The 26,214-nt window shown below is 48.3% G+C and overlaps 1 protein-coding gene across 1 annotated transcript in view; it reads right to left on the bottom strand.

Annotated features, from left to right (window-relative positions):
* BAZ1A (bromodomain adjacent to zinc finger domain 1A) overlaps positions 1 to 26,214 on the bottom strand; it is a 318,920-nt gene that overhangs the window by 250,279 nt on the left and 42,427 nt on the right. Inside the window, exons 2-8 of the mRNA XM_069209108.1 lie at positions 23,077 to 23,355; positions 19,232 to 19,387; positions 14,546 to 14,647; positions 12,027 to 12,114; positions 11,138 to 11,296; positions 10,681 to 10,783; positions 815 to 984 (exon numbers count right to left, since the gene is read on the bottom strand). Coding sequence (XP_069065209.1) covers positions 815 to 984; positions 10,681 to 10,783; positions 11,138 to 11,296; positions 12,027 to 12,114; positions 14,546 to 14,647; positions 19,232 to 19,387; positions 23,077 to 23,355 — 1,057 coding nt within the window. The remainder of the gene's footprint in view (positions 1 to 814; positions 985 to 10,680; positions 10,784 to 11,137; positions 11,297 to 12,026; positions 12,115 to 14,545; positions 14,648 to 19,231; positions 19,388 to 23,076; positions 23,356 to 26,214) is intronic.

The raw sequence follows: 26,214 nt of genomic DNA on the forward strand, positions 1-26,214 counted from the left end.
CTGGTGCAGAACCTGCTGACTCTGCATAGTGTTTGGCAACCAAGGTGCCACAAAGGAGATGCTTACTGAGAGTGTCAATCAGCTGTCATGACAGGAACACTGCTCCTTTTGATGGAATCAACATGAATGAATGGTAGCAGTGAGGTATCCCATCCCCTCTTGGCAGAAAGCTGACAATGCTCCATTCTTTTAGTGGCTACACCTGCCAAGTCCCAGGAAGAAAACTTATTTTTCAGACGAAAGGAGGCAATTTTGCTTAAAGAATACCAACTACATTTTCTTTGCAAATGTTCACTGTGTGGCAAAAAAAAAAACCACTGCAAAAGCAGAAAATATGCAGAATAAAAGGGGAGTAGGGCATATAAAGCACAAAGATAAGTGTCTACATCAAGTTCCAAAAGTTCTTAAAGATCCTACCAAGCAAGTTTTACAGCTGCCCTCTTCATGAAAGGCAAAAAAGTTATGAAATTCTATGAGCCATTTAACGAAAAGATCTCCTCTAAAGGATAAGAAAAGCGGTGCAGGCTGAATAGACCAGATACACAGTGAAGAGCCACAATGTGCCGGGAACCTTAGAGGTGAAGTAGGGAAAAATAAAATAGACTATGTAGGTTGCTAGAAAGAAAAGTGAGGCTTGTGGCTATAAAGTGGCAGAATTCAAATGTCTGTACCCTCAGTGCACTGATACTTTCTACAGAATGAACATAAAGTGCTTCCAAACAGGGAATGTGAGCAGTTTCTAATGAGGATACATGACAGAAGTAAGGGCTCATGCACGCCAACACACCGCTCCCAACTCTCTTGCAAGATCTACCTTCTCACGCTCCATCTTCTGCCTCTCCTTCTCCTCCTTCTTCTTCAGGCGTTCCTCCTCCATCATCTTCCTCAGCTCCTCTCTCTCCCGCTCCCTCTCTTCTCGCTCTCTCCTCCTGGCAGCTTCCATCACATCGAACTGCGCTCTCTGCAGCTTTGCTTTTTCATAGGCTGCTCAAAACCAAAGCATCACATTTAGAAAGTGCACACCGCCACTGAACGGCTGGTGAACAGCGAGTGCTCCTCTAACTTGTACTACATCAATGGTCACGGCCTCAAAAACAGTCAGCAGAGTCCAGATATACTCAATGAGCTGATGTACACAAGGAAACTATAAACCCAATGGTCACCTCCAGATCAACTCAATGAAGAAACGCACAAGGGCCCTTCCCAATCATGCATGTAAATAACCAGTGCTCAAAACGTCTGAGCATGAACACTAAGCAAAGACCAGGGACGATGCCTTCACTTCTCTTTGGATTAGCAGTCAGCATTTGCAAAGAAAAGGAAAGGAGGACAGAAGCAATTAAATTCAGTAGGCATCTAAGCGAGCTATAACAGGAAGAGCACAAGACTGACAGCTACATCTGAACTCTGGACTTTCTAGAACATTCTATTTGGGACAAAATAGTTTTTGTTGGGAACATCAAGTAACCACGTGTGTTTAGTTTACTAGGTAAGCATACTATAATCCTGCATTGCAAGCCCTCTTCATATCTGGATTGGCCAACTGCCTCTTCACCCAGCAATGTAAAAAAATAAAAAATAACATTTAAAAAAATCCCATGATTATCTTTTGATTATGAAATCTAAAATACTGCCAATGGGGGCTATATTCAATTAAACACAAATATCTATGTATGATCAGACAGCAAAGTAACTGTGTGTAGCTTTTCTAGCTGGAAGCACACAGCGGTCCCTTTAAGGTTGGTCACTCCTGCAACCTCTGCAGTAAGGTTTTGTTTCCCAATATGAAAAAGGGAAAACTTTACTTACCCAGTAAGCATTTGTTTGTGGCATAGTACTGTAGATTCACATGCTCTGCAAGCTCCTGCCATCTATTGTTGGATTCGATGTGTTGCAAATTGTTTTCCTTCGAAGAATCCTTTGAGTCACAGGATCAAGTGACTCTTCCTTTTCCGTGACACTGCACATGAGCAGCAAGTCCTTTGTTAGACTGTTTTCCCCGCAGGCGAGTGAGAAAAGAAGTGTGCAAGTATAGAGAGGAGATGTCCATGTAAATGTATCTACATATGTGCAACTATATACATATATAAAAGCAACTGAAAAGGCCAAAGGCGTCTGGGGAGGAGGGAGGGCGCATGTGAATCTACAGCACTACATGCCACGAATAGATGCTTACTGGGTAAGTAACATTTTCTGTTCAATGGCATGCGTGGCTGTAGATACACATGCTCTGCATAGACTAATGCTGTCCCCTCCAAGTAAGTGATGGCTTGCCTGTGGACGTTGCATTGATTGGGAAAGTGTTCCAAGTACTACTTGGCCTACACTGGCTTGTTGACGTGGAAATAACTATGTAATGTTTTGTAAATGTGTGTGGTGTAGACCATGTAGCTGCTACAGGTATGTTTCCAAGTAAAGCCATAATCGCTCCCTTCTTCCTGGTAGAGTGCGCTGTGGGAGTGACAGGAAGTTGTGTTTTTGCTTTAGCTTAACAAGTCTGAATACGTTTTACTATTCACCTAGCTGTGCTGCTTTTGGATACTGGATTGCCTTTATGAGGTAATGAAAAAGCTATAAAAAGTTGTTTCGTTTTTCTGAACTCTTTTGTTCTATTAATGTAGAACATTAATGCACGTGAAAGGTGTGGAGAGCTCTTTCAGCAACTGAGTTGCGCTGCGGAAATAAGACTTATAAGTCAATGGATTGATTACTATGGAATTGAGAGAGCACCTTAGGTTGGTACTTCAGATTGGTGCGAAGAACCAAATTGTCTTTATGAATCTGAAAGAACAGTTCTTCCAAGGTTAGTGCCTGGAGATCAACACGCCTGGGAGATGTGATAGCAACAACAACAAAAAAAAGCTACTTTCCATGACAGCTGCTGAAGAGGACATGAGTTAAGTGTCTGAAAAGGAGGACCTATGAGCCTGGTAAGGGCAATATTTAGGTTCCATGATGGTGCAGGAGGCACTCTTGGTGGAATGACCTGTTTAAGACCTTCCATGAATTCTTTGATTACTGGAACCCTTAAGATGGATGTGTGTTGTCTGTACGACTTCAAGATGGAAGCGAATGGAGATGTAAGCTAAATTAATTTTTGTAAATGAAGCAAGTAGCAGACAATATTGTGGACAGTAGCTTTAATGGGATTAATGTGTTTGGCTTGACAGTAGCAAACAAAGCGCATCCACTTTGTAGTATAGCATGCTCTGGTAGTGGGTTTATGAGTTTCTTTGATGTCCATACACTCTGCAGGCAAATCTAGATAACCAAACTATGACCTTGATTTTGAGTCAGAAGGTCCGGCCTGTTGGGAACTTCTCCATGGGGACTACTGAGAGGTCCAGTAGTGCGGTGAACCAGTGCTGGCGTGCCCGTGTTGGAGCTACAAGGATCATTTCGAGAGAAGCTTCCCTGATCTGGCGAACTAGAAATGGAACGAGACGAAGAGGTGGAAAAGCATAGGCAAATATCCCTGACCAGTTCATCCATACAACAACCTGGAGACCACGTTTAGTTATTGTGTTTTCTGCTGTGGCACAAAGATCTATTTTAGGAATTCCCCACTTTCGGAAGTAACTTTGAAGGACTTGTGGGTGGAGTTCCCATTTGTGGACTTGCTGCTGCATCCTGCTGGGCAGGTCTGCAAAGTTGTTGTCAGTTCCTGGGAGATAGTCTGCCACTATGTCAATGTGATGGTGGAGAGTCCATTTCCATATTGTCTGAGAGCTGTGACCGCCGCCTCGCCTCCCCCCCAGTTATCTGAGGCACAGGGTCTAGAAAAGGCCACCCCAAAACAGACTGGTGGTGTTCTACCACTGCAGAGAGCGGCGATTCTGGTGGTCTAACATCACCCGACCTTCCCACTGACCCTGTGATTGAGCCCTCTGACGAGACAGACATTGCTGTAGAAGATGCATGTGGAGCCTGGCATGGTGAGCGATGGCAATGCAGGAGGTCATCATCCCCCAACAACTGCATTAGTCGTGTATGAAAATTCTCTCAAAACTGGGGGAGGAGAGAATGAAATATGTGAACACGAGCTGTTCTGGTGTACGTAATCCCTAATTCTGCATCGAGTATTGCACCAAGTACGGCTGTACCTGGAGAGGCTGAAGGTGGGATTTGAGGAAGAGGAGTGGGGAAACCCAGGTTGTGCAGAAGGTCCACTGTCATCTGAGTGGTGTTGGCATTGTGACAACGTGCTGGCTTTGATAAGATAAGGGAATACGTGTACATTGTGTCTTCCAAGGTGTGCTGCTACTACTGCTAAGAACTTTGTGCAGACCCTGGGAGCAGTGGTGACCCCGAAAGGTAGAACCTTGAATTGTGTTTTAAGTCTTTCCCCACAATCATGAATCTGAGGTTACTTGCGGTGTGCAGGGTGGATGGGGATATGAAAGTGAGCTTCACTGAGATCTAGTGCGCTCAGTCACCCTTTTGTAAAAGTGGCATAACGTCTTGAAGAGTGACCAGGTGAAAGTGTTCAGATAAAACAGAATGATTTAAGGTCCTTAGGTCCAAAATGGGCATAAGTAAACTGTATTTTTTGGGAGTGAGGAACTATAGAGTGCACTCCTGTCCCTTGATATTGCAGCGTAACTGGCTCGATGGCTCCTTTGAGAAGGGGTTGTACCTCTTGCTTGAGAAGAAGGTGCTCCAGACAGCTTGTGAGATGGAGGGTATGGAAGGCTGGGCTGGTGTTTGGTGGACACCTATGGTTTTGACACCTTATGCCAGGTCCAGGAAACCACTATTAGTAAGTGTTAGCGTCTAGGAAGCCAGGGCTCTCTAGTGGCAGCTGTGGTGAGCAGACAAGATTAATCTAGGAGGAGTGTAAAGCACTTGCAATACCACAACAGTCATACAGTAACTTCACACATGAAAGGAACCACACAGTGTTGCAAAAATACAGGTATTTTATTATATCAACGCTGAACTAGAATACTATAGGCAATCACCCCTCTCTGGAGGTAAGTGCACACAAAGTATACACAGGAAAGTACTAAGAATGAGCATAAAATCATTAGAAATAGTGAGGGCCCTTTAGGGGGCAAAACCATATACTAAATTAGTAGAATGCAAGAATGGAGTCCCCCACCAGAGGATATGGCGTAGTCGGTCAAGGGCTGAGAGAGTATGGAACCTTAAGAGGTGAGTATCTAGAAGACCCCCAGCAACCAGGAGAGCAGAGGTAAGTTACCTGGTCGTCCCATAGGATAACATAGGGACTTAGAATTGAAACAATAGCAAGAACAGAACCAGAGCGGTAGAACCTAACTGTGAATTCTAGATGAAGAGGACCTGTCAAGGAAGGGGAAAGAGACCAGTCCATGCAGGATTGTCCAAGCAGGGTAGGAGGAAATGCCCACACTTCTGCGGGTAAAGGCCAGCTGAGGAGTCCAGGAGCTTGAGGAGTCCCTAAAGTCATCCAGGGGCTGTCCCTCAACGGTCGGCAGAATACAGACGGGTCAGTAGTCAGGAAGACCACCAACAAGCACAAACAAATGCAAGTTGGAGATTTGCAAGGCTGGAGAGGACCAACAATGTCTTGGGGATTCGACCCTTGGAGAAGAATCCGGGCTGACCCTAGAAGACAGGAGAGCCAGAAGAAGCAGTAGGGGCCCCAACGAGCAACCCACTGGCAGCAGGCACAGTAAGTCACAGTGAGGCCCAGGCAGCACACCTGAAGAGAAGACCACGTTGCTGGATCAGCAGAGAGGAGACTGTCTTTGCAGAGGTAGAGCACTGGGGGCCGGGGCTACTTGCAGCCTGAAAATCCCTCAGAGCAGGAGTCAACAAGCCTTGGTGGCTGTAACAGTGACAGCGCAATAGGATTCCGTCCTGGAGGATGATGGCAAAGTCTCACTGTCTCCAAAGTTGGAAAGAAGGCAAAGAGGACCCAGAGGACCCCTCAGAACCACCACCTGTGTTGGAGAATCTTCACAGATCCAGAGGACAGATGATCTCAGCAGCCAGAGATCGTTGCCTTAGGTGCCTGCAAATGCAAAGGAGGGACTCCTTCGCTCCAAGGGAGATTCCTTCTTACTTCTTTGGTGCAGCTGAAGTCTTGCCATCACCAGACAATGGGCAGCCGTGGAAACAACGTTGCAGGGCGAGGTTGTCTCAGTGTTGCAGTCTTGTTCGGTCCCTGTGAAGTCAAGCAGCAGTTCCGGTGGCCAGAAGCAGAAGTTGTTGCAGAAGAGTCCTGGTGGAGTCTTGCACACCGAATCTGGGGACCCCCCCTGCAAGGGAGTCCCTAAATAGCCCAAAAAAAGGGCTTGGTCACTTTGCAAGTTGACCACCTATCAAAGTGGGTCACCGACATAACTTGACCACTCAGATGCTCCCAATGGCCTTTGCCCATCATGGTTTCAAGATGGTGGAATCAAGTGGCCACCTGGAGGAGCTCTGGGCACCGCCCTTGAGGCGGATATGGACAGGGGAGTGGTCACTGCCTTTTCCTTTGTGTAGTTATGCACCAGAGCAGGGGCCAGGGTTCCCTGGACTGGTGCAAATCAGATTATGCAAGGAGGGCACCAAATGTGCCTCTCAAAGCAATCCGGTGGTGTGGGGAGACTACCCCTTCCAAGCCTTGTAACACCGATTTACAAGGGAGAGGAGGTCGCACCCCTCTCCCACAGGAAATCATTTGTTCTGCCTTCCCCTTGCTTGAGCTTGTCAAGCAGCAGGAGGGCAGAATCCTGTCTTAGGGACTGCTCAGACAATACTGGGGGGAGGGGTCCTATAAGGAGCATCCAGAGTGCAAGGAATCATACCACCAACATTGGCATCAGTATTGGAAAGGATTCTGACATGTTTGATACCAAACATGCCCAGGTTTGTACTTATTATGTAGCTGGACGGTTAGTGCCCTATGGCCAGTACATAGCTAAAATGGCTTCCCAGCGCTTAAGGAGGGGTGGCCACACACAGGAACCTGGACCCTGCCCTTAGAGATGGAAGGGACTACCATAGGGGTGACTTACAGTGACCTGGTGTAGTGACCAGCAGTAAAAGGGTACATGCATCTTTTCACTCAGGAGAAGCAAATGGCAGGCATGCAGACGGTATGCATGGCCTTCAATGGGTGGCATAATACAAGCAGGGGCCCATGGGGACCCCTGGTGTACAAATGCCCTGGGTACCTAAGTACCATATACTAGGGACTTACAGGGGTACAATATGCCAATTGTGGGGTATAAAGGATACCAAGGCAACCAAATTTAGAGGAGAGAGTACAAGCACTGGGGTCCTGGTAAGCAGGATCCCAGTGAAAACAGCCTAAGCACACTGACAACAGGCAAGAAGTGGGAGTAACATGCCAAAAAAAGTGACTTTCCACAGAGAGGGAATGTTTGGAGGAGTAGTAATGAGCTCCAGACAGTAGCCATGTTGGATAATGGAGAGGGTCCATTACTCCGAACTGATGCTGATCCATTGTGTATGAAAATCTTGAATTCGCCCCCAACAGGTGTGGAGTGGGGGGATGGGGAGACTTAGACAGTCATCATTTAGCTGTTCAGGTAGAGGTGCAGGTGGTAGTTTTTTTTCCCGCTACCTCGTGTTACCTCAATAGGTGCCTCTATAGAATCCTTGTGAGTAGGAGCCAGAAAGGCTGACTGACCTGCAACGTGGAGACCTTTGGGGTTGTTGGTTTGTGACCACCTCTGAATGTGGGGCGACGAAAAGTACCCTTTGTGAAGTAGATTGTAAAGTGCCCATGGCATTTGCAATATCCATGTCTTTTTTCAACTTAGAGTGTGGAGTCCACTTGAGGGCCAAAAAGATGCTCCTTCTCGAAGGGCATATTTAGTACGGTTTGTTCTACCTCTAAACTTTAAAACCTAAGCGTATAAGCCAGGCGTGACTCCATACTAGGACAGCAGTGTTGATACCACGTGCAGCAGTGTCCGTGGCATCGAGGGTACATCTGATGGAATAATTGTCTGCCTATAAGGAAATGCCATCCTTGGCATGGTTACCCCCTGACATTTTGCCTTTTGCTCATGCCAAGTTATGACTGAAAGTGTGCTGGGAACCTGCTAAACAGGCCCCAGTGTTCTTACCCTAAACTGTACCTTTGCTTCCACAACTGGCACAGCCCTGGCACTCAGATAAGTCCCTTGTAAATGGTACCCCTGGTACCAAGGGCCCTGATGCCAGGGAATGTCTCTAAGGGCTGCAGCATGTCTTATGCCACCATGGGGACCCCTCACTCAGCACATGCACACTGCCTCACAGCTTGTGTGTGCTGGTAGGGAGAAAATGACTAAGTCGACATGGCACTCCCCTCAGAGTGCCATGCCCACCTCTCACTGTCTGTGGCATAGGTAAGTCACCCCTCTAGCAGGCCTTACAGCCCTAAGGCAGGGTGCACTATACCACAGGTGAGGGCATATGTGCATGAGCACTATGCCCCTACAGTGTCTAAGCAAAACCTTAGACATTGTAAGTGCAGGGTAGCCATAAGAGTATATGGTCAGGGAGTTTGTCAAACACGTACTCCACAGTTCCATAATGGCTACACTGAAATCTGGGAAGTTTGGTATCAAACTTCTCAGCACAATAAATGCACACTGAGAGATGCCCACTGAATACCAATCTGACTTCTAGTGTTAGGCTCACCAGTTTCTGCCAGCCTGCCACAACCAGGCGAGTTGCTGGCCACCTGGGGAGAGTGCCTTCATCACTCTGTGACCCGGAACAAAGCCTATACTGGGTGGAGGTGCTTCTCACCTCCCACTGCAGGAACTGTAACACCTAGCGGTGAGCCTCAAAGGCTCACCCCCTTTCTTACAGCGCCACAGGGCATCCCAGCTGGTGGAGATGCCCGCCCCTCCAGCCACTGCCCCCACTTATGGTGGCAAGGCTGGAGGAGATAATTAGAAAAACAAGGAGTCACCCACCAGTCAGGACAGCCCCTAAGGTGTCCTGAGCTGAGGTGACCCCCCTGCCTTTAGAAATCCTCCGTCTTAAGTTTGGAGGATTCCCTCAATAGGATTAGGGATGTGCCCACCTCCTCTCAGGGAGGAGGCACAAAGAGGGTGTAGCCACCCTCAGGGACAGTAGCCATTGGCTACTGCCCTCCCAGACCTAAACACACCCCTAAATTATTTAGGGGCACCTAAGAAACCAGGAAATCAGATTCCTACAACCTGAACTAAGAAGGACTGCTGACCTGAAAGCCCTGCAGAGATGACAACTGCTTTGGTCCCAGCCCTACTGGCTGGTCTCCTGACGCAAAAACCTGCAACAGCGACGCATCCAACAGGGACCAGCGACGTCTGAAGCCTCAGAGGACTGCCCTGAACGTAAGGACCAAGAAACTCCCGTGAGCAGCAGCTCTGCTCAAGAAACAGTAACAATATTGCAACTTCTTGCAACTTTTAAAGGACTTCACTCTTCCCGCCGGAAGCGTGAGACCCCGCCCTCTGCATCCAACGCCCCCGGCTCGAGATCCAGAGAACCAACACCACAGGGAGGACTCCCAGACGACTGCGACCTCGTGAGTAGCGCGAGACGAACTCCTTGGACCCCCACAGCGACGCATCCAGAGAGAATCGAGAGGCTCTCCCTCACCGCGACTGCCTGTAACAAGGGACCCGACGCCTGGACCAAGCACTGTACCCGCAGCCCCCAGGACCAGGAGGAACCAAACCTCAGTGCAGAAGTGACCCCCAGGCAACCCTCTGCCTAGCTCAGGTGGTGGCGGCTCCGAGAGGCCCCCCGTGCCCTGCCTGCACCTCTAGAGTGACCCCCAGTCTCTCCACTGAATCAAATACAAAACCAGACGCCAGCTTTGCACACTGCTCCTGGCTGCCCCTGTGCCGCTGAGGGTGTGTTTTGTGTGCCTACTTGTGTTGTGCCCCCCTCACCCCCAGTGCTCTACAAAACCCCATTGGTCTGCCCCCCGAGGATGCGGGTACTTACCTGCTGGTAGACTGGAACCGGAGCACCCCTGTTCTCCATAGGCACCTATGTGTTTTGGGCACCTCTTTGACCTCTGCACCTGACCGGCCCTGAGCTGCTGGTGTGGTAACTTTGGGGTTGCCTTGAACCCCCAACGGTGGGCTGCCTATGCCCAGGAACTGAGACTTGTGTCTTACTTACCTCATAATCTAACCAATACTTACCTCCCCCAGGAACTGCTGATTTTTGCACTGTCTACTTTTAAAATAGCTTAGTCATTTTAACAAAAACTGTATATGTTATTGCTCTAATTCAAAGTTCCTAACTTACCTGTGTGGAGTACCTTGCATTTTATGTATTTACTTCAAATCTTGAACTTGTGGTTCTAAAAATAAGTTAAGAAAATATATTTTTCTATATAAAACCTATTGGCCTGGAGTTAAGTCTGAGTGTGTGTTCCTCATTTTGTTGCCTGTGTGTGTACAACAAATGCTTAACACTACCTTCTGATAAGCCTACTGCTCGACCACACTACTACAATATAGAGCATTAGAATTTTGCCACTATCTTACCTCTAAGAGGAACCCTTGGACTTGGTGCACACTATCTCTTACTTTGAGATGGTATATACAGAGCCAACTTCCTACGACACGGATAGTCATTCTTTCGTCAGGGATTATAGAAAAAAGTGTGTGGGGATAAAGGTGATGGAAATTAAGTCGCATCTGAAAAGGGAACAAGGATATGTCTGGAGTGTAGGACACTTGCCCATTGCCTGCATCTCTTCTCGAAGCGCCAGCAGCTTCTCCCTCTCCATTGCTGCATAATACTGATCGACACCAATAACTGGTCTGCTGACAAAGGCATCCATCTGAAAGGAACAAGATCAGCTTGTGAGCAACACGTGCAGAGGATGGGTGGCCAAAGGTGGGAGCCACAGAGCCGACTGGTGCACCCAGGCACAGAGCAATACTAATGTAGGGTTGGCAACAAGAGCCTTGAAGGCTCGTAAGAGCTTCTAAACAGGGGGGCCGACTACATCAACAGCACCAGAGACTTCTCACTGAGAAACAATCAAGGGCCGAACACACAATGTGATACACAACACATTCTTCTATGTGTCCGCGACGCGCAATGTATAAACCGTGCCTTTCAAAGGACTGCTCTTTCGGGGACACCCACTGGCAGCAGAGAAGGGAAATCTATTTTCCAAGGGATCACTCACCGGGCTCACGACCGGGCTCACCAACGGGCTCACCACCACGCGGCTCTTGGGTGGCTTCCTCTGCGGGGTTGGAAGCGAAGAGGCGAAGGCAGGCGGGTCATCAGGAAACGCCTCAGAGAAGGACTTCTCGCAGACCTTGTACTTGATAACGGAGGTTGCCTTAAACAGAGGAGACGTGAATCGTCACCTGCTCAACAAAGCAGCACTTGAAAGACAGAACGCAGCCAAATGAACATTTCAAAATGAACTGGTAATCTAATGCTTACTGTGGAAATGCGCAGCCAAATGTTTGCTTTAACAATAAAACGTATCCACGCTCTAGACCAGATGGGCTCGGTTTAATTCTTAAAGAACTTTTATCAGAAATCCAGCTTTTAAATTATCTTTGGGCAAAGCTAGAATTAAACCATCTATTCTCACTAAGTATAGTGGGGGAAGGGAGAGCTAGCACAAACTTGTAGCAAGGTTTGACACCTCCAATGACCCTTAGTGGACAGACTGCCTTCAGTTTATAAAACGCCAAGTAAGTTTTATTTAAATACATTTTTCAAAACTAAAATTGACAGGATACGTGTAATCCCAGTACTTCATCATGCAACTGGGAATCGTAGTCAAATGTCAACTAGTCCTTCCAAGTGAAGCACCCTTAAACATACTTAACAGGAGAGAAATCCATACAAGAATAAGTTGCACTGAATGATACCTTTTAATTTGTGGACATTTACAACCTACACCAAGTGATTTTCGGTTAAGTTCTTTATCAAAGAAAGCAAAGAAGTTTTGAATCTAATCAGAATGCCAACTTACTAAGTAGTGACTTTTTTTTTTTTTAAAAGGAAAGAATCCTAATGTCTCTCAAGTCACAGTGGAGAAGAAAGGAAAACTGTACCTTCGGCCTTTGCACCCCATTGTGCAGTTCGCAGTGTAGCTTCAGGAAGAGCTTCAGCCGCTCGCGGGAAAACAAGGTGGGCTTCCGGCTAGTGCAATGAAAACATGCAAAGAGTCACATACCTACAAATCACAAACACCCAAGAGCTCAAGAACCCAGATCTAGGATTTATTGGTACTCAAAAGCCACCACCCATTTAACTGCGCCCTCAAACACAAACCACGTCAGACATCACAAAGGAAGGAAAACGCAATTTACGCGTAATCCTATCCATAATGGAATTCTCTTCATGCTGAAGTCCAGAAGGACCTTAGGTATGAACACTGGTAGCTCTCAAATACCTTCCTACTGTGGAACACTGGGTCATTTTCGTCCATGTCCACAGTTAGAAACAAGCTGACCGGTCTGGCTGAAGCGACAGTCACCGAAAAGGAATCCGCCCAACTCAGAGGGCAAATAGGAGCCCCAACCAATTCTGGCAGAATAGGGAGGAGGCTACTGTAACTGCAGGGAAAACTAAGGCCCGTCAGGAGTTTGTGTTCACAATATTTACGATTGAAGAAAACTTGGAGGCCTGGTGTAACCAAATAACGGACAATAGTCAGTCTGCTCATGCCACGTTCACAGGTTGCCCTTCTTCCCTGGGCACCATATAAAGAGCGCCTTCCCCTTGAAGACATAAGCCAACCTACTTCAAAGGAACGCAGCTGAAAGCTCAGCGAGACACTAGGATGCTGAATATGCATAAAAACCCAGGGTACAATTAAGCTGTCAGCCAGTACAAGCCTTGGCAACAGAACAGTGTTGTTAGTGACAGAAAAGGCACCGGTCTGACCCTCCTGCGCCTGATGGAGCAGGGCAGCCTGCAGGGCCCTCCTGCGCGTGATGGAGCCGGGCAGCCTGCAGGGCTCTCCTGCGCGTGATGGAGCCGGGCAGCCTGCAGGGCTCTCCTGCGCGTGATGGAGCCGGGCAGCCTGCAGGGCTCTCCTGCGCGTGATGGAGCCGGGCAGCCTGCAGGGCTCTCCTGCGCGTGATGGAGCCGGGCAGCCTGCAGGGCTCTCCTGCGCGTGATGGAGCCGGGCAGCCTGCAGGGCTCTCCTGCGCGTGATGGAGCCGGGCAGCCTGCAGGGCCCTCCTGCGCGTGATGGAGCCGGGCAGCCTGCAGGGCCCTCCTGCGCCTCATGGAGCCGGGCAGCCTGCAGGGCTCTCCTGCGCCTCATGGAGCAGGGCAGCCTGCAGGGCTCTCCTGCGCCTCATGGAGCAGGGCAGCCTGCAGGGCTCTCCTGCGCCTCATGGAGCAGGGCAGCCTGCAGGGCTCTCCTGCGCCTCATGGAGCAGGGCAGCCTGCAGGGCCCTCCTGCGCCTCATGGAGCAGGGCAGCCTGCAGGGCCCTCCTGCGCCTCATGGAGCAGGGCAGCCTGCAGGGCTCTCCTGCGCCTCATGGAGCAGGGCAGCCTGTGGAACCCTCTGCAGCGGTCACAATGAAGATCTACTCCCAGCAGCACCAGTGCTGCTTGCATTTTTGGAGCCTAAAATTAATTTATGGGGTGGCTTTTCAGTCAAATGTACGTTATGACGACTTCTGGCATTAGAAACGGAAAACCAGCACTGGTTAAGCCAATACATCTTGTTTTAATGTGCTAACACATGAAGTGTCGGAATGGTAGTGCTAGACAGAGTCCTGCATGCAGCTAGTGCAAGCACTCGAGGGGAGGTGAAAAGATGCACCCTGACAGACCAAAGGATTGGGACTGACAAATGAATATTCCACCTGGTAAGCCAAGACTCGACCGAAAGTCTCCGGAGAAAGCCAGTGGCTGAAAGGGGCTGGCTGTAGAAAGCCAATGGCTGAAAGGGGCTGGCTGTAGAAAGCCAATGGCTGAAAGGGGCAGGCTGTAGAAAGCCAATGGCTGAAAGGGGCAGGCTGTAGAAAGCCAATGGCTGAAAGGGGCAGGCTGAAGAAAGCCAATGGCTGAAAGGGGCAGGCTGAAGAAAGCCAATGGCTGAAAGGGGCAAATACAAAACCCACTCTTTGTAAAATAGCAGCAATAGGACAATTTGGTTTTGACTGAGCAGCTGTCAGACCACACAATGTTTCATCTAATGCACAAGTGTTCTATCGGTTTTTTAAGAGTTCCAAGCACAAGTACATCAGCAGAGATATGAATTCAGAATAAAAATAAAAAAATCTATGACTAGCAATTTCCCTGCACAGATGCCACCCCTTCAGCAGACGAACCTTCTATCCCAGGCGACATACATCTTGGATATGCTGTATGACATGAAATGTCCTCATCAGGAAGATGCCCCATTCCTACACCCCAACTCCCTCCTCTCAAAATAGACTACTTAAAAAGCCCCCAGGAAATAAGATTGCTAACCCCACCACCCCCGTTTCACCTCCCTCTTCTCTGAACATCACCCGATGTGAGACATTTGAGGACAGTACATCACCCAGTCCTCCCAGATCTTAGACGACAGGCACCTGCATGGGGCCAGTGCGCCAGCCCAGAGCTCACCTAATCTGGCACGCCTTCACCGTCACAGACTCGTAGCGCTCCTGCTGAACCGGCTTCACCTTGTACTTAAACAAAGAAGGGTCAATAGCAGTGGGTCGCTTCCTGGAAGAAAACAAAAACAAAAAAACACTAGAATTTAACAGTTTCATACAATGATGCTCTGTCCATGTCGGGAGTAGGTGCGCTCAATATAAGAAAACCCGAAGAGAAATTATTTTCCCTTCCGCCTAATTTAAGAAACACTGAAATCTAACAACCAGTATGTGAAAGTTCCCTAATGTTTGCCCTGAAACCTCAAACTTATACCATGGCAACACCTGCAGCGTAACCATAGGAATACTCCAGTTAATCTGATCCTAGTTCTCCCTCACTGCAACTCACGCCCCAGCCCCAATCAATAAGGACTACAAGTATCAGAATACAAAGTCACGTTGTGGACTGGCTGAGCTTCTCACGCATGGACCTGGGAAACAGAGTTCAGCCTCCTCTCTCTTAGCCAGGAGGGAGGCATCTACCACCACTACCAGCCTATGATGCTATCCTTTCCTTCAAGCAGCCTTTGATGGGATCCCCAACACACCTCTATTTAAGTGTTTCTATGGGCCTATTCAAACGCACACACCCCAAGCCTGTGTTGGTTTTCTCCCTTCTCCATAAGGATGGAGTAGACTGCTTTATACTGAAAGATCAGGGATGGACTTTTTTCCTCTCAAAAGGCTAGTGATGGGCTTTTCACCCCAAAAGACCTGTGGTGGGCAGGTTCTTCCAGCTGCCAGCCTTGCCCCTCACATTGACAGCCCCCGACAGCACACTCTAAAGGCCCAGGTTCCTGTCCCCCAGGGCACCCGCCCCAATGCAATGCTTCCCCCTTGCCGCTCAGCCCCACCAAGTCCCAATTTCTGACCTCCCGCCTTCCCTACAACACTCCCAGGCCTATTTCATGGAGGCCACTGCCAGCCTTGCTCCTGAGAAGTTTTACAGCCTTCGTCAGCACATGCTCAAGGCCCAGGTTCCTGTCCCTAGGGCCACCTCCCTGCTGCTTCCCACCTCGCCACCTAGCCCAGCCAAGTCACGCTTTCCAGCTGCTTCCTGCACTTTCCACCTCCCCTGTGCCCATCCCCCCCCAGCATATTTTAAGAAGGCCGCCGCACAGCCCCTGTGAGCAGGTCCTTGCAAGTCCATCCAGCTCCCACAGCTGCCAGCCTTGCTCCTGAAGATTGACAGCTCCCACCAGCGCACGCTCAAAGCCCAGGTTTGTGTCCCCAGGGCCACCTCCCCACCCAGCCAAGTCCCACTTTCCCACCTCCCACGCTTCCCGCCTCCCCATGCCCCTCCCAAGCCTATTTCATTGAGGCGACAGCGCAGCCCCTGTGAACATGGTCCTTCCAGCTCCCATGCTGCCAGCCTCACTGCCAGCCTTGCTCCTTCCGTTTTTGAGAGCCCCACCAGCGCACGCTCAAGGTCCAGGTTCCTGTCCCAAGGACCAGCTCCCCCGCGGTTTCCCACCACACTGCTCAGCCCCACTTGCTTGCCTTCCCGCCTCCCCCCTCCCCATAACCCCTCCCAGGACTATTTCATGGAGACCACTGCGCAGATGCACAGCGGACACAGCTGGCATGCGAAAGGCAAGCGCGTCTGCACCCGGAACATGTCGAGCACCAGGAACCATAGCCTTCCAGATGCCTACAGGTACTCCGCCACCGTTCTCTGCTCCCTGGACCCCGATCACAACAACTGCTGCTTCGCGCCTTCCCACCTCACAAAAGGTCCATTCACCCGTCTCCACTGCCACCTCAGATTCACTCCAGGACCTAGGAACACTGGACCTTGCACGATGACACCCGCGCAGACCAATAATCCGCCGCCTGCACCGACCCAGACCCCACCTGCCCAACGCCAAATCACTCTGCAAATACACCACCAAAATCTGGGACACCATCTCCACCATCGCCTCAGACGTAACCTTCATCGCGGGGACGTAGCTCACACCCGCAGACCCTGGACATCGCCACGGCAAAACCCAGCGGCTAATAGATCAAACACTGCACAAAACAGACACATAGGCAACATAGCCATCATACACAAGGACAAAATCATCTGCACCATCACTGACGACAAAACCTCACCACTCTTGGAACACATGATTTCCAGCTCTGCACCAACACCACCACCAAAGGCACACAACTCCAGACTGCCAGGACCCTGCTCGCCATCCAATTCAAACAATACTTCTTCCCGGGAGACCTCCATTTTTTACTTAGATGACTCTGCTGACACCAACTCCACCAAACTTCTGGAGAGAAAGTGCAACACTTGCCTCAGCCAAACTAGTCACCGACCCCATGCAACAGAGTCCAATACAACCACACCTCACAACGTTGGACCACTCCATCATACACTTCACTATTGCCAGACATGCCCACACCACCACCAAAAACGACACCACCTTCCACAGCTGGTCCAAGGTCACTCCGCAACAATGGATGCACGCCCTAAACAGCATACAGCCCGAACTTCAACAACTGGATCACCAAAGCTGCTGACCAATTCACCCCACCAAATCAGCCAAAACAAACAGCCTTACCAAACAAGACAACTGGTACACCCTGAAATTCAGCTCATCAAAATGCAAGTGCAAACAGCTTGAAAGAAGATGGCACACCAGCAAGAACTGGACCGACAGAGCCACTTTCAAATCAGCCCTCAACCAATACCACCAACAGATCAAAGCAGCAAAGAGAGGCCCTGACCCATTGCATCAATATCAGCGCCAACCATCATTAGCGAGTTAACCTGCCCATCAGCCACTGAAAATGCGACCACACTCACAAGAACTCTGCGACGCCCTCGCCAACCACTTCCATAACAAGATTGCAACCATCTACAAGAACTTCAATGCCCAACCCTCACAGCCATCAATCAACCACCACTGCCGACCCCGCTTGCCCAATACACGGGGATACCTCAGTGCACAAAACACAGCCACCCATATGAACTCTATTCACTCACAATCACCAACCACTACTGCCAACCGCCCGCTCAAGGCAAGAAACAGTTCACCACACAAAACAGCCACCTGTATGAACTCTATCCACTCAAAAGCACCAACTGACCACTGCCCCCACGACTCAAACCTTGGGAAAGACGAGATCAGCCCCCAACATCAACGTCCCGCTAACCACAGTCAGCTTCCCAGATGCCAGGAAGCACGCAGAGGTCAAACCCCTTCTCAAGAAACCTTCCGCAGACCCCACTGAACTCCAGAACTACCGTCCCATATCACTGCTTCCATCCCCAGCCAAGGTACAGAAAAAGCCATCAACCTACAACTCAACCACCTGGAAAGAAACAACTTGCTAGATCCCTCCCAATCAGGCTCTGGAACCAATTACCGCACAGAAACACCTTTGATCGCCACAACAGACGACATCCACACCCTACTCGACAAAGGAGAGTCTGCCTCTCTGATCCTGCTGGACCTTTCTGCCGGCTTCGACACAGTCTCTCACCACACACTTAATCGCCTACCCCAGAATGGAATAACTGATGGCACCCTCAGATGGATGGCATCCTTTCTCACAGGACGGACCCAGAAAGCTCACCTTCACATCACAAGCAAAGCACCTCATATGCAGCACGCCCCAAGACTGATCACTCAACACCACACTCTTCAACATCTATATGACTCCACTCTCAGACATCATCAGAATGCACATCAGCATCATGTAACAAATGTCAACTTCCACAACTGCATGAAGGACGTCTTAGCATGGATGAGGGACAACTGCCTAAAACTCAATAAGTACAAGACAAAGTTATCTTCGGAATGGCTCCTGGTGGCCGCCTGAACTCGAACCCACCTCCACACTAAAAGACCATGCCTGCAACCTCTGCATCATCCTAGACAGCAAACTCTCCATAAAAACGACAGGTAAATGCAGTCTCTGCAGCCTGCTTCCACACGCTCTGCAAAATCTTCAAGTGGCTCCTCATCAACACCAGGAAGACAGTAATGCATGCCATCATCACCAGCCAAACGGACTACAGCAAAGCACTCTATGGAGGTACCCCCACCAAACTCATGCTAAGACTCCAGAGCGCAGCCGCTAGACTGATCAACCTACCCAAGGGAACCCACATCTCCTAGCACCTGAAAGACCTCTAGTAGCTCCCAGTCCAGAAGAGATGCCAATTCAAGCTCCTGGCCCACACATAGAAAGCACTCCACGACCAGGGCCCTGCCTATCTGAAACACCTGCCACACCCCTCTAGGAACCTCGACAGACCTTGCCCTCACACAGACCCCCCCGTGCACTGCCAGACTGGAGGACTCTACTTCTCCAGTCTTGTTGCCAAAGCCTGGAACACCCTCCACCTCTGCACCTTGCCTTCACTGACCAACTTCAGAAAGGTCTGAAAGACCTGGCTTTTCGAATGAGACCCGCAGCAAAGCATCTGTATACCCTCGCTGGTGATATGCCGCACTCTATAAATATGACTTCATTAATTGATTAGCTCCCCCAAAGGTGGGCTCTTTTCTCCTACCCGGTTACATTTAAAAAGCATTATTTCTCACAGATTCACCAAATGATGGGTTTACAGTTATTAAAGAATATCTTCTGGGTGGACAAGAAACTCAAAAAAGTTTTAAGGAGGCTCCATAGACCATTCATGCAGGTAGCTCACCCGTTCCGAGCAGAGGCTTTGGGGGTATCTGGCTCCTCATCACTGTCACTGATGACGATGGTCTCCGTGGCAACGGCAGGTGGGCTCTGAGTGTGGCCATTCATCATCCCATTTTCCTTCGGCGGGGGCTTCACCTCCAGGATCATGCACTGTAACCTGCAGAGTCACTGAAGTTACACTCTAAAGAATGCTTGCACTTCCTCCTCAACAGACATCAGTCCTTACCCCTTGAGTGCCGAAATGAGAAGGGGTCTCAGCAGACTACATCCGTTCTCATTACTAGTGATGAGTGACATTAATGTAATTTGCTTTCATGTAATTATGCACACTTTCTGGATAATTATGCACAGTTATACAAGAAGCAAATCCTTCATTTAGAGCAGGTTTTGCCAATGAGTAGCTCAGGAGCTACTGGTAGCTCTCCAGCTACCTGTATGTAGCTCTCCTGTGGGAAGTCTAGCCTACTAAGTCAGAAGATTGTGCTAGGCTGAATTACTACATGTATACCAAAATGGAAAAGTGTATATACAAGATTAAAATGTGTGTATTTTGACAATTTATGACCTTATGTTTAAAAAAAAATGGTTGAATTCCAAACCATTATTATATTTAAAGTTGATATTTGAATGATAAACCATGTAGAATTGAAGAGATTTATTTTCTTGGTTGCAAAAGTATTGTAGATATAGCTGCTGGGTTACCCATATAAAGCCATTCCAAATTGAGAAATACTTTACCTTACAGAGGCAACTCTGCCAGATGCACTAGGGCAGTGGTTCCCAACCTGTGGTCCGGGGACCCCTAGTGGTCCTCAAAACCTCTATGGGGGTCTGTGACTGCTTCGAAAATATAATATTAACAGATCTTTATCACAAATAACGTTAGTTAACATAACCAGTAGAAAGAGTAAGCGTTCAACCCCTACAGAAAAGGCAACTAAGATTTTTAGCTCTCCTGCTTACAATAAGCCAATGCAAACAAAAGAACTGGCCACCACTCACCAGCTCTAGGTCTAGAAAGTAGCTCATAGGACAGTTCAAGTATGTCTGACAGACCTTACTTGCTACTGAGTCTTAAGCTTCAAGCGAGTACTTCGCTCGCCAGCATGCCATAACATCTGAACCAGCCAGCAGATAATTGTGCTATTACACAACATACCAGTATTACAATACATTTAGTTACAAGGTGGTGCAGTTTTACCACCTTGTGGTATACTGTGTAAGAAAAATCAAACAGTCACCATCTTCGCTCCTTCAAGATTCGCCAATGCCTATGGGAGAAACATAAGAACCCAATACGTGATGTTTAGTAGTCAACGGACTCAACCACAGTCAGTGTGGCAGCCTTAAACTCACTGTAGGAAAGGGCCATGCTTTGCATGGATTGCTGCAGGATTTTTGACCAACCTATTATTTGGCCGGCTGTAGAACTCTGGATTTTATCCCTGTTTACTAATGGCAAAATGCCTGTAGTCCCAGCTTTAAACATGGTGGAATTGTTATACTTCTAAATCGACATATTAACTTGCCTACAAGTCCCTAGTATTTGGTACATGTGTCCAGGGCCTGGAAGTTAAACGTCACTAACGGACCGCAGCACCTATTGTGCTATCCATTACAGTGGCAGTGCAAGCCCAGCATCAGTCCTACCATTGTAGCCGCTTAAAAACTAACTCGGCATGTCAAAATAAACTCTTAACAGGTCAAAGCTTCCTTCTTCAATATTAAAAAGAAATCCCCATGAAAGCCTTGAATGTAGCCCATGAAGCAGAGTGAATACTATTTAAAAGTAGGACATATAGAAATGTTATGTCAACATGTTCTAGCAGTGACAGGAGCTCAAGAGCTATTGAGTCTGTAGCAAGGCTGAATGGCCCACAGAAACACTGGGAAGCAATATTAATTCTGCTATCTCGGGGGGAAACCAGCTAGAAGCACAAACAAATGTTAGGTTTTAATACTTATTAAAATCCCAATTCAATGGTGACGGCTGATTCAAAAAAAAAAATATTAACGAAAAGGTACTTTTAAAAATTATCTTTCTCTTGCCTAAAGCCTCTGAATGTTGACTAACATTAGCCTTCATTTGTAGCCCTTTGAGTGCTCAAGCCTGAATGAGGTGTGAAAACAGCTCCCAGAGCAGAGAAAGACCTGGGTGAGAAGAGGTGTTTTGCTCCACTGACTGGATGACCATTTGGGCTTTATTTACTTGAAAGGGGATTTTGCCAGTCACAGACAGATATCAGATGACACCTGGACGGACACCCCTACCTTCTTTTGTTCCCCCATCAGACAGGCACCAATCTCAGCGGTAGGGGAGCTGCCCCCAAGAACTGGTTTAAAGTGACCACATAGGAGTGGCTGATCATTTACCTGGTGGAGATGGCAAACAGGCCCTGAACCAGGGGAGAAGGGATTGGCATCTTGGATGTAGGCAGTGGGGCACCGTGGGACTGTTTGCAGTAGCCCACAAAGGAGTGCTGCAAAAGTGGGTAGGGTAACCCCTAGGAACTTTTACTACACCTGTTAGGGAGCAGCTAGGAGTCACTCCCTCCATCCCCATCCTGGTAGCTGGTACCAGGCATAAATGTTGCATCCCTAGTACTCTCCTCACAACACTTCTGGACCTGAAGAAAATCAGAAGAGGACCAAACCTGCTGTCTTGAGATCTATTGGGAGCCCCGGGCAGGACCCGTTACCGTTTAAACCCAGGACAAATGAATGCACTCCAAGGGTAATATGTCTGACTTCCTGCTCAAGGTACAGGGACACAACAAGCTACAAGAGGCCTTTCCTGAAACCTGAGGTAGCTTCTTGAGCCCCAAGTGCTGTTCCTGAGGTCCGGGACCTCTTGGCTATACCCGACTGCTTCCATAAGACCTCCAGACGACTGGGATAAACTTGCAATCAACCCGACCAAGTCACGTTACCACTGAGCTCAAGATTTAAGTTTCTCCTGCTCGAAGCTTGTTTTTGACCGCGAATCCTCCTCTGTGGGACCTCGTGGAGCTGTTATCCAGTCACCTAGAGCCCTCTTCGGCTATCACGTGCAATATTGCCACACTGGAGGAATCCAAGTACCAAAATAGTACAAAATAACGAAACCTTGAAAAAGTATTCGGCCAGAAAGGAGCCATCACCAAGCATGAAATTCCAAAAGTATTCCCACTTGGAGATTTCCTGTTAAACCCCAACATCTTCACCTGTGTTTCATGTCTATCCAACTTCATGCAGCCGCCCTGGACTACAGCCTGCTGCTTTGTCCAGCTGAAGATTTTTCACTTCTATTTTTGAGACCTACTGCCAAGGTAACACCTCCGAGTGGGTCGAACCTGGTTCCTTTATCCAACCCACTCTCCATCGCAGCTGGCCTCAAATTGCACCTAGTTCGGGATCTACAGCAACCAGTTGACCATTGTTGTCCTTAACGCTTTTCGGCATCATTTTTAATTTAAACCTTAAAAAAAAAAAAAAAAAATGTATCTCGAATTGCCCTTAATGGATTTTTTGGTGTGATTTTGTATATTATAACAAACAATTTTTCTATATTGGTTTGGGATTGTAACTGTTGTGTTTTGGCTTTCTTACTGGTTTGATACTGCATACAGACTTTACACATTGCCTCCAAGTTAAGCCAGTCCTCCCTGTGCCATAGCTACCAGGGTGTTGAGCTCAGGTTAATTTAGCAACTGTAAGGGTTCCCCCTGACCAGGATTGTGATAATTCCTTAGGGTAAGTACTTATTTCCTTAACCCATAACCAGATTTCTTGCACCCCTCCCCCCTCTACAATCCATCTCCATGCCAGTCTATTCCATCTGGTTACAAGGCGGCCTACAGCACTTACCTTGCACCACTGTTCCTCAACACCTCAACTGTTTCCCCCACAAAGAAGCGGTTGTGGAGGTAGGCGTGGACATCATCGCACACCTCGTGAAGGCGGGCGCGGCGCGTGCGGCCAGCCAGGTACAGCACTGGACCGATCAAGGGTTCTGGGAAGTTCTGGATGTTGCGGCGGGCTTTTTTCTCTGATTCCACGGCCTCTTGGTAGGTGAGGCCAGCCTTGCCGGTGATGGCACAGCTCCAGACGAGGCTGTTACAGAGAATGGTGCGTTCGAAGAACTCACTGGAGGGAAAAGAAGAACAAATCAAATAAGGAGGTTATATATAATTCCGTCTACAGAAGCATACGGAAAACACGCGAATCTTGGTGCTTGGCAAAAAGGTAGCTGCAAGCCCAAAGCTTTAAAAAAAATGGGGAACCGTTAAGCACAAAATACACATGTACAAGGTTTCTTTACTTCTAAAACTAGTAAAGAAAACAAACTGTATTACACCAGTTGAAGCAAGGTACTCATGACAGGGTACTTTGGTTTAATGCATCAGCATCGAGCAGAGACCATTCATGCACAAGCAGCCCACAGTAGGATGCTCGCACATAAGATGGGTGGTCACAGCAAGAGGCAAAGTAATCTAGGAAGAACACAGTAGACAAGAAGGGGCATGGGTGCACGCAGACTGTTTTTAATCAATATCACAATTGGGTTACTCCTCAAACCCAGGTAAAGAATCTGTGACCGATCAGAATTAAGAACACCCCAGGAACTGTCACACAAACAGCAGTGTACGGCTCCACAACATTTAATAAGCCAATCATGTTTAGCTGAAGTTGCAGATCAATCCAGAACTGTGCAAAAGACTCCGCGGGTACTCAAAAGCAACCCATAACAGGCAGCAACAGCTTCACGAGGTTTCAGTAACACACAAAACAAAGCAGTTGGCACCCGTGAAATCTCCCCCCAAACACATCAAGTACAACCTGGGTCGATGTGGAACAAAAGCAGCAAATCTTCAGGCCTGTGCTGGTTAGAGCAGCAAATACAGCGTGCAGAGAAACAGGTTCTAGACTGACAGACCGGATCTGAGATGGTAGACGGTCTATGCAGATAGCATCTGTGCAACTTATAAATGAGCCTGTGAACGGACGGGACCGGCTGCTGCGGGGCAGTAACAGGTCATCTCTTCTTGGGTAGGGGGCAGCCAGCATGTACTGTGCTTATGAGGCAGTGTCCAGGGTGGTTGAAGGCCTGAATACTAATGCACTCCGAATGGGTACCAGAGTTCATCCTTTTGGGCGCTTGACGGACAGTCGAGGATTACTTGGAGATGGTGCAGAGTCCGCACAACACAGTTAAACTCCATTACAAATATCTATTCAGCGTGTTTATTTTTTATTTGAAAACAACTTAATTGCAGGCCAGTCATCTCGACAGTTGAAAAGAAGGCAGGCAGAGATAAGTAGAAGGACCCAGCAGCGTTTGGGGCCGAGATACCACCCCAAACATTCCAAGGATTATGTCCCACTAAGGGCGGTTTTTCCATTAAACTAGCCACGCACTTGGATCTCCATCTAACAGGTGGAGAGAGAGTAGTCGGGAATATCCGAGGAGTGCTGGTGCCGGCACTTAGACAATTCTCAGCTACCACAAAACCAATCAATGGTGGTTGAAGACTTAGATGCCAAGCTTCCAGAACAGATGACTAAGTGCCACCCCAAAATGATGTACCCCAAAACCCACCACTCAGACAAGGAACTTACTACACTGAGGCCAAATAAGAAAACGGCTTCAAGCGTGCATCCCAAATACAATTAGGAATGCATCAACCTGACCCTACACAAAGCACTTTAGGCCTTGCAAGGAGTATGGAACGTGCCATATAAATACACAGGTCATAGCAGCAAGGCAGCTGTACAGGATTTTCAGTCTAGCAACCAGTCTAGGAGGGTAGACATTTCTACTCTCTCCTCCCATCTTTCTCACACTGGCGATTTTACCCTCATTGAACTTTATTTTTTTGCCACCTTAACCCATGTCATTAAATCGGGCTCCTCCTTGGACCCTGCTCCACCACATGTAAGGTGCGGATCTGCCACTGTTACCGTGTAAGACGTTAATGCCACGTCCAACGCGGTCACACTGCACCCGGCTGACCCGATAAACACTTTGGGGTCCACAACAAAGCACGAAGATGGTGCACCACATTCTTCAAAGACCACCATTAGGTTCGAGTTTCTATCAACCCTTTTTCTTCATCCACTCATCGTGTTACGGGTAATCTTCAATCGAAGCTATGGAGCTAAAAACCTATTTAACCTGCAGAGGCCACCATGTAAGTGGGGGCAGAGCACAGATCACTTCAACGTTTTACGCCTCGACTGACCTCGGAAAGGGATCACAGGGATGGGCTCCACGCCACCACACTGGGGACAAAGGAATCCTGTACCAATACCACTTTCTTACATTAATTACTGGGCTAGCTGTGGAAGGACATCATGAACAATGCCTTCTCTATTTTTGGTGAATACACTGAAAGCATATATTACAAACTTGTTAATGATGGTGCTACCTTTGTTTAAAAATGTAATACATTTTTTTTTTTTTAATGTTTAATTTAGTCCCTAACTAACATCATAGTATTTTGGTTTTAATCTCCTGACCTCGGCTGATGTCACGCAGCTCGTCATTTTCTTGACACCAGACCCTGGAAGTAATTCAGTCTCTCTTCGGACCTACCTGACAGCAGGCGCCGAATGCATGGGGCTCAATTGCCTAAATCTTTATGTATGCTTGAAAAATAGTATCACAAAAATTGAGATTAGACCCGAAATATAATATGAAGGTACTGAATGCTCCAGTGATCAGACAATGCAGTGATAATGAAAGACGTGTGTTACCCGCAAGTGCACTGGCCTGCTCTGCGCGTCCCGTTAGATTGTGACCATGTACAGATAACTGTGCAGGGAGTTCAGTGAGCAGTTTCTTTCCGCTTTTGTCCACACGGTTTGATCCCACAGACAATCCATCATCAGACTGAACAGTGAGCAGTCAGAAGCACCAAAGCAAACAAGTGAGAAGATACATGGGTCACTAACAACAGGGTCAACTCTACAAAGGCCAGAATAGGGGTCATCCTGAGAATCACC

Source organism: Pleurodeles waltl, chromosome 9 (genome assembly GCF_031143425.1).
Source record: "Pleurodeles waltl isolate 20211129_DDA chromosome 9, aPleWal1.hap1.20221129, whole genome shotgun sequence".
NCBI lineage: Eukaryota > Metazoa > Chordata > Amphibia > Caudata > Salamandridae > Pleurodeles > Pleurodeles waltl.